The sequence below is a fragment of the Natrix helvetica genome (assembly GCF_964273705.1).
Source record: "Natrix helvetica genome assembly, chromosome: 10".
Lineage (NCBI taxonomy): Eukaryota > Metazoa > Chordata > Lepidosauria > Squamata > Natricidae > Natrix > Natrix helvetica.
The window spans coordinates 14304840-14320656 of record NC_138561.1 but is presented as its reverse complement, the minus strand read 5'-3'; the positions used below and the strand labels follow the sequence as shown (position 1 = coordinate 14320656).

Below are 15817 nucleotides of genomic sequence, written 5' to 3'. Positions count from 1 at the left end.
GCCACCTTCTTTTTTCCCACTGATTTAACAGACGTTGGATCCATTTAAACTGGTGAATTCCATTTTGAAGCTCAACTCTGAAAACTGAACACTGCAGATTTTCTTGCACTGAAGGGTGGGTTTTCAGTTTGAATTTTAACCAATGAATAGAAGGATGAATTCCAACTTCCAACCAAAAGCTTACAAATATGTAGATTCCTAAAAAAAAAAAAAGGTGAGCATGAAGGAAAATAAAATCACCACCGAACAGAGGACTGCAATGTCGCCCAAGGAAATTTCTGTTCTTTTATTATGTTATTCATTGGGTGTATATCCTTCCCAGAGATGGGTTCCCTACCAGTTTGGCCCGGTTCAGCCAAACAGAAACAGCAGCAACCCAGGCTGGCCACACCCCTGAACTGGTTCCCCAATTGCCGCCATCTTTTTTTTTTTTAGTTCTGCACATGCGCAGAATTTCCATTGAACTGTGCATGCAATTCATTGCGCGTGCATTTAACAGTCCTCTTTGCAATGGAGTTTTTAATCAGCAATGTTCTCACTATTTTTTTAAGGAATAAAAAAATTGATGCAGGTAATCCTTGACTTACAAGGTGGCGCAGTGGTTAGAATGCAGTATTGCAGGCTCATTCTGCTGACTGCCAACAGTTTGATCCTGACCGCCTCAAGGTTCAGCCTTCCACCCTTCCGAGGTGGCTAAAATGAGGACCCGAATTGTTGGGGGAAATATGCTGATTCTGTAAACCGCTAAAGCACTGTGAAGCGGTATATAAGTCTACGTGCTATTGCTACCACCACAACTGGAACCAGAATTTCTGTGACTAACCAGGGTGGTTAAAATAAATCACAGCCAAATTTACAAACTTCTTTTTGCCATGGTTGTTAATCAAATCACTGTGGTTGTTAATTTAGCTTCCTCCATTGACTTTGCTCATTGGTAGCTGTGTTGCAAAAGGTGAACATGTGGCCCTGGGATGCTGCAACTGTCATAAATACACACCAGTTGCCAAGCACCCAAATTTTGATCATATGACAATGAAGATGCTGTGTCAGTTGTGTGAAGATCGGTTAGAAGTCACTTTTTTTTTAAAATGCCATTTTAACTTCCTTACTACTGCTGATTAGATTTGCAATGCCCTTGTCTACTGCTTATTTTATTATAAAGTTTGGTTTTCATTTGTTTGGTCAATCATGTTGAGCAATTCTCTCCCAGGAAGGTAAAAATGTAGAGGGTTAACTGTGAAATGACATGTTGAACAGGTAAGAGAACGAAAGCTGTCACAGTGGTAGAGAGTGAAAGTCTCTTCACATCAAAGGGAAGAAATCACTAAGTTTACATCAAGCGAAGTTGTGACGCACTTTGGCTTTAGATGGATATGTCATGTGTCAACTTATTGTGGCTTGGAAACAATCATTTGTAGTTACCATGAAGTATGAACTTGGCTACTGTGATTCATTCAAGGCTCAACGCAGTGGTGGGATTCAAAAATTTTTACTACTGGTTCTGTGGCCGTACCACTCGTAGGCATGGCATGGCTTGGAGGACGTTGCAGGGGAAGATTACTGCAAAATCCCCATTTCAGTCTGATCAGCTGGGACTTGGGGGTGGGGGCAGAGAATAGATGGAGGTGAGATGGTTCTCAGAACTACTCAAAATTTCCGCTACTGGTTCTCCAGAACTGGTCAGAACCTGTTGAATACCATCTCTGGGCTCAACATATATTTTGTAATCAACTATGCTCTAATGACACCGTTCACCTCTGCACTAAGCTAATATTCTGGCCTATGTCTATAAGAAAGGTTTGATTTGATTTGCGCTAAGCTAAACACAAATGCTCAGCACAACATGTCAACCTAACTAGTGTTGCTATAGATTATGATCTCATCTGCTGAAGACTTCCCACCCATGTTTCAGATGAGAACAGGTAATGTGGTACCCTCTGGGTATTTCAGCTAGTCATTCAAGACATCCTTAGAGGTTGAGCTCTTGCCTCACAATCAGGAGACTGTGAGTTTGACCCTAGGTAGAGGCATATATTTCTCTCTCTGGGCACGATGAGAATCTATCTGCTGAATAGAACTCCGCAGTGGTGACAGGAAGGGCATCTGGTCAGCAAACATTCAGCTCCATTCAATTTGCCCAGACTCCACCCTGCAAGGGATTATGGAGTCATTAAAAGATGATGATTCCAGGAATCCTTGGGTATATGCTCAACAAAACATAGGAGTCACGATGAGCAACTTGGTCCTTCTAAGGTGTGTCATTAACTCTCAACAGATCCTGACAGCACAGTCCATGCAGAGCTGAAAGCCAACCTCTATGGTGTATACTTGGCTGGAGAAGGCAGACTTTATACTTTATAACCCAGGGGATTATAACCCTGTCTCCCCTCCCCACTCAAATCTCTGAAATAATTGCAGCCTGAATCAAGACCGATTGCAGTCCCAGTTGGTAACGAAGCAACATTAGCAAGTCAGCTAAGATCAATTCTGGTTGATAAGGAATATTCCTTATTTCCTGTTTTTACACCACTCCAATCTAGTTCATCTTTCTGACTGAGATATATACTTTGCTAAATAATTTTGGCTTAAATCTGACTCCTCACAAGATATATTTTCAAGCAGTAAAGAGGGAGAACCAGCACCCCAAGTTCCCAACATATATCTGACCAAACATTTTCCTTACTTCTTAAGCGATAGAGCAGATAGATTGAGTAAGCGACAGTTCAGTTACCAGGACTAAATCTGTCATGTTAAGCACAGCTTCGAGGATTTAAATGCAAGTTAAGCCAAAGAGGTTGAAGCACAAAACTCATGGAATTGGCACATTGCAAATCCTGATCTTCTGCAAAGAAACATACATTCAGCCATTCATGATTTGCCCTCCACGTGTTCTATGTTCTAACATCCGAAATAAGAAGTTTTTAAAAACTATGGAGCAGATAGCTGCATTTAGGCAAAAGGACCAAGAAAAAAAAAATGTAAACAAGTATTGGGAAACTGGGCGTGTTTTATTGACTCCTTTTACTTTAAAGAACTGCACACGTTCTCAAATTTATCCATGTGTTTTATTTTACAGCAGGCAGCAAACCTCTCCGTCATCCCAACACATTTTTGCCTTAAACGTCTTCAGAAGTTAGCAGAGCAACAAGTTATGAACAACCATCAAACCAGCTGCAAGCAAACTATTAACACGTGCAACCATTCCGTTCTGTTCCACACATCTTTCCCTCCGCCTTTTTTTTTTTTTAATTTAACATGGCTCAGAGATCTAACAAGCAACATTTGTGATCCACCTCTGCCATTTTAGAAAGGGAAAATGCCAGTTTGCTTGAGAAGATATCCCACCGAGAAGCAAAGTGAAAGAGTTGCAAAAGTGATTTCAAGTGCAGAAGAGGAGTGAAGAGTTTGCCCGAAAAGATCCCCAGGGCCCTCAGCATGAAGTGATCCCCAAACCAAGCCATTAAACCCCTAAAGTTCCATTCTTTGTAGATGGCTCACAGGCGCAGCTTCCATTGAGGTTATCACGTCCACCTCCTCCAGCTTCGATTCAGATCAGGAGCACCTAAGGTTTTGGAAGTTTCTCTTGTCATCATCAACTTTGTAGCAACCCTATTGTCTAAAGCAGAAATGAGGAACCCGTGGCTCTCCCAACCCGTGGCTCTCCAGAAGTTGACGAGCTACAACTTCCAACATACATATTTTTGACCATAGAAGAGAGTCTTGAAGACTCCACTTCATGTCATGGAAAATTCAACACTAGCTTAAGCTCCAGGATGCTAAATTATCTACTATTTGTCAGGGTTCCGAACATGTCAGCATTTACCCAAGTGAAGCCAGCTCTGCTCCCACATAATTTACGGCTCAATTATGACCCTGTTTTCCCTTTCCATCTAGGATGTGCCATAAATCACGTTCTCCATCGGAGCACTTTCCCTGGCTGTAGAGGTTACGCCCCTCCAGCTGTTGCAGGTAACCTGCGGTACAGCCTTGAGAAAAGTATGTCTGGAATGTGCTTCTGGTTGCTGCTCCATCAGTTCCCCCCCCCCATGGCAACTCGAGAGCAGGTCAGGGATGCTTTACGAATTGACACTATTCTGCATTCAGAGTGAATAGGTTCAACAGACATTCTAAGTTAGAAGGGTTAACTGACTCATGGGTCAAACCAGTTCAGGGACAAGATATAAACCATATTCTTGGTTTATATCTTGCCAACAGTGGGCAGTCCCGGTGCCCATCTGAGGTGGACACTTCAGTAATATTGAAATGTGCCTCACATGATTAAGACATGTGTTTTATTCTGCAAACACGCTAACAATACAAAAAAAGGAGGAGGGGGGGGTAATAATTTTATGGCTATAAGAATATTTCCAGTCGCAAAAGGAATACTGACAGGTCAATTAAAGCTCTGGCCCATTAAGAGAAAACTAGGGCCACCCCGAGTGATTGCCTGAGATGGGTAGGCACAGAAATTGAAGAAATAAATAAATAAATTTCACTATGCCTTAAACAGCTGTGAAAGAAGTCCTTGGCATTTTGGGGGTGTAATGTTGACGCGTTATAACACTGCATCCAACTTTCAACCAAAATGGAGAGCAACGGAAGCTGCTAGATTTTGATTAGATGGCATAAAAGGTACGGAGCATTTAGCAATGCTTTTGAAGATAGAAATTAAAGATCACCTTGGTTAAAATCTGCCAGCTACCTCTATCTTGCTTCCAGAAAATACCTTGAATTGCTGACCTCAAGTTCCTTATCCATCGGCTTTTTAAAAAATTATCTTCAGAGTGCCTTCAAAGCATTCGTGCTTTCTAAAATACCTCTGCAACACCCGCTATGGTTTTAGGGACACGTGGCCACACCTTCCTTCTACAAGCAAAACCATTTATTGCTGGCAGAAAAATCACTGTAACTCAGCTGTGTGTCTTGACACACAAAGGTTGTGGATTTAGCACTCCCTCGCTCAGCCCACAATATAAAGCTGTTCAAATATATTCCACTTAATGCATCGGCAAGGCTCTAAATGATTTGACTAAGCCCAGAAAGCTGAAACCTAAAGGTGATTCTTTTTAACTCTTAAAAAAAGGACTTGTGCCAACTACTGTCATCCTAAATCAATGGTACTTTTAAATCCATCTCTGAAAAGCCCTCCAAGAACTTCTGACGTGGGCTAATTTTTAGCGTAACAGAAGGTGACAGATTTATCAAATACACAGCAGATTATCATCCTAGCAACATATCAAATTAAGTTTGATTCCATATATTCAGTCAAAACATATTCTGTCTTGCTCAGATTGTCTCTAAAGGTAATCCTTGATTTACAACCACTTGTGGAGTGACCATTTGAAGTTACAGCGGCCCTGGAAAAAAGTGACATGGCTGATTTTCACACTTATGACCGTCGCAAGATTCCCATGGTCACGGGGTTAAAATTCGGACACTCGGCAACAGGCATATATTTAAGACAATTGTGTGGTTCCAGGCTCATGGGATCCCCTTTAGCCAGATTCACTTAACAACTGTGGTACTAAGCAGCGACTCGCTTAACAACTGGGGCAAGAAAGGTTGTAAAAGGCAGCCAAACTCACTTAACAAACGTCTCGTTGAGCAAACAAATTTGGGGCTTGATGGTGGCCATAAGTCAAACTGGTAAAGGTAAAGGTTCCCCTCGCACATATGTGCTAGTTGTTCCCGACTCTAGGGGGCGGTGCTCATCTCCATTTCAAAGCCGAAGAGCCAGCGCTGTCCAAAGACGTCTTCGTGGTCATGTGGCCAGCATGACTAAACACCGAAGGCGCACGGAACGCTGTTACCTTCCTTGCATTTTTTATGTGCTTTCAAACTGCTAGGTTGGCAGAAGCTGGGACAAGTAATGGGAGCTCACTCCATTACGCGGCGCTAGGGATTCGAACCGCTGAACTGCCGACCTTCTGATCGACAAACTCAGCATCTTAACCACTGAGCCACCGCGTCCCACTTGAACTGGTATGCCATGCAAAAAAATAATAATAAAAATCAGCTCCTGTCTTGGGACGCAATTTGTGCTAAGTAAACGAAATCCTGCGTCTACAAGTGAAACGCATGGAAAAGCCAAGCCACGTTTATATGCAAGGCTATTTCCTGCAGCTTGCAATTTTCAGTTTGGGTTTGTCCTTCGTATTCTTTGCAAGCACAATATATATAAATGCTTGAGCGGCCTGGCCAGGATAATGGCCTGGCTTTGACAAGCGAAATGCATTTCTGAGTTAGCTCTCCGGACTCCTGTTACAACATGGCTAGAATCCTGCAGGCCTACAAAACGGGGAGACTCTTAGAGAGATTTCGAGGCTGGGATAGGATAGAGGGCATTACAGGGGCTTACCGGTGTCCTGTCCGAGAGGTTTCCTTGACGGATATATTCTATTGCAGCCTCAACTGAGGTCAAGCAATATCCCAGTTCATCCTTTGCTGAACTGCAAAATCTGAAGTTTTTGATGTAGCTCAGGTTTGCCATCCTAGACAAGGAATAAAAACTACGTAAGCAATTGCCAGGAAGCAAAAAAAAAAAAACCAAACCAATATTTTTTGCAACTGGACCCAATTTCTATCCATTAAACAAACCTGGATGTTTTCTGATACTTGTTTTTAATTCTGCTCGAGTTTTCAATTATGAGCAAGTATTACATTTCAACTCGGGTAAGTTCTGAGCTGTTTCTTTGCAAGGAACCAGACAGACCTTATTTCTGTTTTGTAAGGCCCATCCTGGTTATCACGGTGATCCAGGGGAAATTAAAGATAGCACAAAGGCATGATATTCTTAAATCAGTCCTACTGGCTGAACTTGCACATTTTGCTAAGCTCTATTTACTAACCCTAACAACTGCGTTTGTACAACATACAAGGCCAAAACCAAACCACACTTTGGCTGTATTCAAATGTAATAAGCCTCTCACCAATTTTTACTGACTAGTTGGCTTAACCCAATGGGTTCATCCATTGTTCTAACTATGTATCACAGGTCTCAACCATTGTTCTGACCTAGGCTTCCCAAGAGCATGAAGCAAACCCCTTTTATTAATTTACTATGAATTCTTCTCATTCACATCCAACAAAGTCTTTCAAGGAAGGATTTACAGTCAGAGACCTTATCTGGCTTGGAGAGCTGCCAGGTTGATATCTGCAAAACTTGACAAAGAGTCTCAGAGAGTCACGAACCAATGAAGCGAACTAATTGTCTCCTGTAAACTCCACTCCTCTTTCACTCTTTTATTTCCTCTTGGAGGAGCCATTCATCGTCCACCTGTGGCCTCACTCCCAAATTGACCCCTGTTCTTTAACCGTTCCCTTTGTCTGGCAGCTCTCCATATGAGCACACTGGGAACAGCCTCCAGCTTTTCTTCTGCTTCACTGATGTCTGACTCTGAAGGCAGCTGATAACTGGCATACGGCCCTGGCCCCCTCTCTGCCTCTGACACAGACCCCTCATCAGAGCCTTCCCCAGACTCCAGGACTGGCCCATGTGCCTCCCCAACCTCCTCACTGTCCGAATCTGCTGCCAGCTTTGCTGGCGGGCCACAACAACCATAAGCAGCTGGATTCTCAGAACACATGGTGTCACAAAAAACAAAAGCAGCAAACCACACTATGACTTAAAGGAGTATGTGAATTCAACCAGAATGCAGGAATCCAAAATGGCGCCCTAAAGTTTTATTATCAAAATTTGGGATGTACTTCAGTCTTTGAGACCAAATGTTTGCATCCAGATTCAGCAGGATATGAAATGGTACAGCAGGGGTGTCAAACTCAATTTCATTGAGGGCCACATCAAGGCTGTGGTTGACCTAAGGGGCCAACTTGATACCAGTCCCCAAACTGCTGGCATGTTTCCTCTTCACATTGAGTAGACTGGGTCAAAGTGATGCCAGCCCATTACATTTTCCAGGATGGCCCCATGGGCCAGATTTGACCACATCACAGGCTGGATGTGGCCCGTGGCCCGTGAGTTTGAAACCCCTGTGATAGAGTAACAGTGATATTGCCTAGTCATAAAAAACCAAACCAGGATTCAAGCACTTATCACAATTTCTGCATATTTTGATTATATATTGCATACTGCACTTAAAGAAAATACGCTCCAAAAATGTTTAGCTATTGAGCTTTAGTTTTGCCTAGTATCACCCTGCTATAAAACTCGTCCCAATGTGTTTAGTACCAAACTCTGAAGAAGTACCACAGAGTACTATGTGGTGCTTACGTACGAAAATGTGTGGGCTTTTAATCCTTGGTTTTGACAGTCAAAGACACAAAGAATTAAAATCCAGCTTTAAGTTAAAACTGACATCCAAGAACCTGGGCATATTTCTAATGCACATAATCCATGTAATCCATGGAAATACAGCAGTTAAGCAGCAGATGTTTCATTTCTATCACACCAAATAATGGTCAAGGTCTCTTTCATAACATCCTATACACATTTCAAAATCTGTGACCAAAAACACATGATGTCTGAGCTGCAGGAATTGCTGATGTCCTAAAGCAGCAAAAAAGCTATGTATTCTGTTTAGTATTCAGAAGATATTGGCATTTTGGGATGCTGCTGCTATTATTGTATTATTGTTGTTATCCTTGGGATGGATAACATATCATCAGTGCTGCTACATCATCATTATCATCATCTAGCACTGATGATGTTACCTAGTTTGGGTAATGAAACGTCTACAAGAAAACAATCAAGCTCAGAGACCACCAAGGGCCCCTCATTCTGGATCATTTGAAGCTTCTGAATGGGTTCCAAGAACATCCCCATGTCAAAGCTACTGCAATACTTGAGCTCTGAAGTTTAGTGAGAATATTATTTTAGTTAAGGTAAAGGTAAAGGTTCCCATCGCATATGTGTTCTAGTTGTTCCCGACTCTAGGGGGCGGTGCTCATCTCCGTTTCAAAGCCGAAGAGCTGTCCGAAGAAGTCTCCGTGGCCATGTAGCCGGCATGACTCAACGCCAAAGGCGCACGGAGCACTGTTCCCTTCCCACCAAAGGTGGTCCCTATTTTTCTACTTGCATTTTTTACCTGCTTTCGAACTGCTAGGTTGGCAGAAGCTGGGACAAGTAAGGGGAGCTCACTCTGTTACGCGGCACTAGGGATTCGAACTGCCGAACTGCCGACCTTTCTGATCGACAAGCTCAGCGTCTTAGCCACTGAGCCTTATTTTAGTTAGTGTGGCTTATAATGTCCTGTTTAAGGAGGATTCTCTAACCATGTTTCATCAGAGCACTATGATGTTACCTAGTTTGGAAACATCTGCAGTAAAACAAGCGAGCTCAGAAAGCACCAAGGACCCCTCTCGTTTCAACTCTCAGCTACAAATATTCTCCTTTATAGGATTCTTTGAAACTGCGGGAGGGGGGAAGCAGGTTACATACCAATTAGGAATTTCTGTTTTCACAAGGAGATAGAGCAACACAGAGAGGAGATCATCGGCGCACATAGTCTCCATGTTAACTGAACGGGAAAGAGAGAAGAAAAGAAATGCACCCTGTTTAGAAAAAGTATCTCAATTGTTCTATTTAGCTATTTTAGAAACATGTTAGAATAGGAGATTTCCTAGACTATCGATTTAGGTTTATGCCAAACCTAAATAAAATTATCAATTTGTGCCTAATCCAATAATAATTCGTAGCAGTTTTGAAATGGCTTAAGAGCTTTGTTCTCGTGGTGCAGTGGTTAGAATGCAGTACTGCAACTAATTTCTGCTGAGTGCCGGCTGTCAGCAGTTCGGCAGTTCGAGTCTCACTGGCTCAAAGTTGACTCAGTCTTCCATCCTTCTGAGGTCAGTAAAACAAGGACCCAGATTGTTGGGCACAATATGCTGATTCTGTAAATACCTTAGAGAGGGCTGGAAAGCACTGAGAAGCAGTATATAAGTCGCTGAAATTCCATTTTTTTTACTACCGGTTCTGCAGGCGTGGCAGGGGAAGGATACTGCAAAATCTCCATTCCCTCCCCACTCCTCCCCACTCCTGGGGGAAGGATATTGCAAAATTTCCATTCTCACCCAACTCCTGGGGGAAGGATACTGCAAAATCCCCATTCCCTCCCCACTCCTGGGGGAAGGATACTGCAAAATCCCCATTCCCTTCCCACTCCTGGGGGAAGGATACTGCAAAATCCCCATTCCCTCCCCACTCCTGGGGGAAGGATACTGCAAAATCCCCATTCCCTTCCCACTCCTGGGAGAAGGATACTGCAAAATCCCCATTCCCTTCCCACACCTGGGAGAAGGATACTGCAAAATCTCCATTCCCTCCCCACTCCTGGGAGAAGGATACTGCAAAATCCCCATTCCCTTCCCACTCCTGGGGGAAGGATACTGCAAAATCCCCATTCCCTCCCCACTCCTCCCCACTCCTGGGGGAAGGATATTGCAAAATCTCCATTCCCATCCCACTCTGGGGCCAGCCAGAGGTGTTATTTGCCAGTTCTCCGAACTCCTCAAAATTTCCACTATTGGTTCTCCAGAACTTGTCAGAACCTGCTGAATTTCAAGTTCTATTGCTAGTACTACCCTGTAAAAACATTTTTTTTCTCAGTCTTAGCAATTTAAAAATGTGTGGACTTCAACTCCCAGAATTCCCCATCTATTCCAACTGTTACCATCCGGTCAAGGATTAAGAGGACTTGAAAACGCAAAGTCCAGAGTTCAATGTCTATAGAGATTCTCAGTCATCCAAGTCATGGTTGTCCCAAAGGTGCTTTTTCTTTCTTTTTCTTTGAAGACATTTCACTTCTCATCCAAGAAGCTTCTTCAGCTCTGACTAGCTGGTGGGGAAATGGAAGGATTTATACTCCTTGCAGATAGCTTGGTCATTTGTATTCACCTGGACCATGAGGATCAAGATAAACCTCCAGGTGGTCTCAACAACTCTTAAAAGTATGCAAATGACCAGCTGTCTACAAGGAGTATAAATCCTTCCATTCCCCACCATCCAGTCAGAGCTGAAGAAGCTTCCGGGATGAGAAGTGAAACGTCTTCAAAGAAACTCCAGAGGTTCAAGCACTAGTAGTGGATTGTGATTTCCATCGCAGCTCTTGCCCTGCATTTCTCCATACAGGAGAAAGACACTACTTCCACACGAACGTTAAGTTGCATCCTCCGTTTTCCAAAGTAATGCAAATAAAGCAAAATCCGGACCCCAATTTAAAAGCTCGTGGAGGATGCTTTCAAAAGGACAGAGAAGCAACTTCTTGAAACTTCATGACATCATCCCCACACCTCTTTGACTTGGAGACTGCATGATTATTTGGACCACTTTCCGCAAGCAGAGGAGCTTCTGTTGTGGAGAGGTGCACTTGTTCAGCTGCCCCAGTTCCCGCTTGGCGCGTGGGATGTTGAAACTAAAAAAAGGCACCATCAGAAAGAAAGAAAAAACAGCTTAGAACGCAACAGGGGCAAAACAGAATAGAATAATGGAATGGAATGGGAATGGAATGGAATAGAATAGAAGAGTTGGAAGGGACCTTGGAGGTCTTCTTGTTTTTTATCTATCAGCCTACCTCCTCCTTGTATACGTCTTGTATACGTCTTTGTTATATGTATGTCCTGTCCAGATATGTATTTTATATGTTTTATTGTACGCCGCCCCGAGTCCTTCGGGAGAGGGTGCGGCTAAGAAATAAATATTCTAATATTCTATTCTAGTCCAAGCCCCTGCTTAGGCAGGAAACCCTACACCACTTCAGACAAATGGATAGCCAACATCTTCTTAAAAACTTTAAAAGAAACAAAAAGAAATAACTTCTCAAATGGTATCCAGGTTATTATCCTTAACAACCAAAAGTGAGCCTGTCTTTAAGCAGGTCATCATCATGCCTGATTTCATAGCCTTTTTGCAGTGGTCGTTAAGTGAACTTGGCAGTTGCTAAGCAAACCACTGTTCGCTGTGGGATGTTTGTTGCCGGAAACTAGAAATAAATGTTGGTTTACAGACCAGTTTCAGTGTTCGTCCATCCAAAAGGAATTAACAGCCCAAGGCAGCGATGAGCAAAAGGTTAGGCCAAGATCTATTTAAAGCAGGAATAGCAAATTGCATCCTTTGGGTCACAAGCCTCTAATAAAAAGGCATGAACCCTTCCCTTTTTTTTGAAGAAGCAAGAAGTTGGCTGCCTCTGTTTTCCCAAGTTTATCTGTCCAGTCTTTCTTCAGGAAGAAAACAAAACAAAACTGTGCTAGGAAAACCCTTTAAAACAGTTGAGAATTCACCTGAACTCCGGCTTGATGCCCAGATCTTTCTGCTGCAGATCTTGTAAACTTCGGGTGATTTTGTTGAAGGCTGCATCCTAACCAGAGAAGACATCACTGTAAATCCTGGCGGGAGAGGCTTTGAACAGAACTTAAACTACCCACCAAGAACCCCTGAGCAATTGTAGCTCCAATGACTCTACTAGTCAACCTCTATTTTTTTGATAAAAAGAAAAAGAAGCTAACATAATCCAAAGCCTCTCAAGCAGACACCAAGGCTGGTACAGCAGCTTTGAAAGCATGCCACCTCCCAAGCCAAAAAAAAAGAATAGAATAGAATTCTTTATTGGCCAAGTGTGATTGGACACACAAGGAATTTGTCTTTGGCGCAGATGCTCTCAGCGTACATAAAAAGACAAGATACGTTCGTCCAGAATCATAAGGTGCAACACTTAATGATAGTCATAGGGCACAAATAAGCAATCAGGAAACAATCAATATCAATATAAATCATAAGGATACATGCAACAAAGTTACAGTCATACGGTCGTAAGTGGGAGGAGATAGGCGATAGGAACGATGAGAAGATTAATAGTAATGCAGTGAATAGTTTGACAGTGTTGAGGGAATTGTTTGTTTAGCAGTGATGGCGTTCAGGAAAAAACTGTCATTGTGTCTAGTTGTTCTGGTGTGCAGAGACCTATAGCGTCGTTTTGAGGGTAGGAGTTGAAACAATTTATGTCCAGGATGTGAGGGGTCTGTAGATATTTTCACAGCCCTCTTTTTGACTCGTGCAGTGTACAGGTCCTCCATGGAAGGCAGATTGGTAGTAATTGTTTTTTCTGCAGTTCTAATTATCCTCTAATTGTCTTTTTATGTACACTGAGAGCATCTGCACCAAAGACAAATTCCTTGTGTGTCCAATCACACTTGGCCAATAAAGAATTCTATTCTATTCTGCTTTTGCTTGGGAGGTGGTATGCTTTCAAAGCTTTTAAGTCTGTGTCTGCCTTGTCGGGTTGTGGAGCCAAACCAGACAGTTATAGAGGTGAAGATGACAGACTCAATAATTCCTCTGTAGAACTGTATCAGCCCCTTTGTTTCCAAACATAACTTTGGCAAGGGGAGAACCTGAGGCACTTCTGGGTACCTACCTCACTGGCTTCAATGGTCCCCACGTATTTGAAGATGACATCGTAGAGAGAGTGATGGACATACATCTGTACCAAGAAATAAAAAAAGCAAAGAAAGGATTCTGAAGGTCTGCTCAAAGCGGGAACCAAGATCCTAAAGACCATCCAGGATACTCACATCCACTGCTTGTTTCATCAGGTTCATCTGAAGTTCCTGCTTTGCAAGAACTCTCTAAATTATTTGGGAGAAAAGAAAGCAGAATAAACGCCCAGGAATGCCTAAGAATCACACAGCCAGATGTTTACCTCCGCACTTCTGTACTTACAAGGTGGGAGTCTCTCAACAGCTGCTGGATGCATTTGGTGTAGAGGGCGTTCACAGAATCCTGAAGATCAAAGCAAAATGCATTGAGAAAACGGGTGGGAGCTAGGAAGAGGTCAAGCATTTAAAAATATCAGCCATCCTTCCAAGGTGGGTAAAATGAGGACCCAGATTGTTGGGGGCAAGATGCTGACTCTGTAAACTGCTTAGAGAGGTCTGTAAAAACACTATGAAGCGGTATAGACGTCTAAGTGCTATTGCTAAAAGTCTTGCAGGATCATTCTACTTACACAAGCCAACACATGACTAATTCATTTTCAAAGAAAGCAACGTACTTTAAGTCACATACATATGCCATGGCCAGACTTTCCACATACCCCCTTCCCCTTTTGAAGAGATTGTTAAAGAGATTGGAAAATGTTAATTTAATGCTTTTAATCCTTTTGCCATGTGCTGTTAAGTATTAAATTCATTGGAAATACTAACTATATAGTGTCGCAGGATTTTCCTGTCATGCTCCTTGAAAGTCCGGTGGAAAGATGCAATGGCTTTATCGAATTTTTCTGCATGCCTTCCCAAGAATTCTTTCACATCTTCCATGTTTTTCAAGGAGTAAGAGTGGGATGTCGTCGAGGATGGTTCTGAAATGGGAAGACACTTGTCAGCAAACAGAACAAATATCTTCTCCCTCCAAGAATCAGAGGAAAATTCACAGAGTGGAAGTCATAGAGGCAGACATCAACGGAAGGTTGATAAACTAGGATGGTTCTACTGCCAAATTTCTTCCTGGAGTCTGTTGTGACTTGTTGACACATTACCCAAAGTCATGGTTTGCTTAAACACAGTTGGTTGATTAAGCCACAATTACCTGGATTTCCAAAGCACCAAACAAAATTTAGGAACCAAGATGGTTGGGTTCATTCAAGATGCCAAGCCAAAATTCAATGAAGCCGTATTATGATTGAATGTGGATGTTCTGACCTAGGCTTCCTGAGAAAGCATAAATCACAATCCTAGTTCCAAAAACCCTCTTTTATTTATACGGCTGTGAATTATGGTCATTCACAGCCGGCACAACTTCCCCAACAGTCTGTGAAGATTCTGACAGATGTCTGCTCGAGTTGCCACAGTCGTTCAGGGTAGTGTTGATAAGCACCCACTTTTTTCTCCCTTGAAATGCTTCCAGAGACCTAATTGCCAATTAGTTTTGCAAGGCTAGACTTAGCACAGAGTCAAGCAGAACTTCTCAGAGCTTGGACCGACCAGATGAACTAATTGCTTCCTGCAAAAGCTCACCTCTCGTTCGCTCCCCTTTTATGTCTCATAGGAGGAGCCAATAATCTCCAAGCCTTACTCCGAAGTCGCCCCTTTTTTCTCAATTGTTCTTGCCTTTTGGCAGCTCTGCGCATTAGCACACTGGGAACAGGCTCCCACTGTTCTTCTGCCTCACTGATGTCAGGCTCCAGAGGCAGCACATAACTCCCAGATGGCCCTGGGCCCCTCTCTGCCTTCATCTGAGCCTTCCCCAGACTCCAGGACTGGCCCATGTTCCTCCCCAACCTCCTCACTGTCCGACTCTGCTGCCAGCTCCGCAGGTTATTTATTTATTTATTTATTTATTTTATCAGACTTATTAGTCGCCTTATTAGGTTGCGGGTGGACCACAAGAGAACCTAGTGTCAGTGTTCCAGATATCATGCAGAATTAAATCAGAGTCCAAGGCAAAACTATCCTTAAAGTTCCAATTTAATAAGACAGACATGTTGGCCATAAGCTGTGGAATCCCAAATCTAAAAGCTTCCTGGGATTCCACCCAGTTGAAAGTTCATGATCTTTTCCCCACACCCATAAATCCATCACATGGTCCAATCTTCTTCGGCCATGCTGGCATCTCCACCCACCTGGTTCCGGTCAAATGCAGAGGTACGGAGACAAAAGGGCTTCTAGAAAGGAATGACAACAACACATTCCACAATTCTACTCCTTTCTATTCCTCCTCCCAATTACTACACCAATGAAACAGCATAATGAAATAATAGAGTGTGTGGCAGGCCAAAGATCCTAAAAAGGAATATAACTTCAGGCTTGACACCTAGCTGCAGATAAATTGTTCCTCACAAGTGGGTAAAGAGGTTCTGCATTCCTGCAG

General features: G+C 42.9%; 1 protein-coding gene across 2 annotated transcripts in view; it reads right to left on the bottom strand.

Annotated features, from left to right (window-relative positions):
• ANKRD27 (ankyrin repeat domain 27) overlaps positions 1-15817 on the bottom strand; it is a 51858-nt gene that overhangs the window by 26525 nt on the left and 9516 nt on the right. For both annotated transcript variants that reach the window (XM_081963215.1, XM_081963216.1), the window contains exons 5-12: positions 14155-14309; positions 13673-13732; positions 13525-13578; positions 13368-13433; positions 12235-12311; positions 11248-11369; positions 9398-9476; positions 6359-6491 (exon numbers count right to left, since the gene is read on the bottom strand). In XM_081963215.1, coding sequence (XP_081819341.1) covers positions 6359-6491; positions 9398-9476; positions 11248-11369; positions 12235-12311; positions 13368-13433; positions 13525-13578; positions 13673-13732; positions 14155-14309 — 746 coding nt within the window. The remainder of the gene's footprint in view (positions 1-6358; positions 6492-9397; positions 9477-11247; positions 11370-12234; positions 12312-13367; positions 13434-13524; positions 13579-13672; positions 13733-14154; positions 14310-15817) is intronic.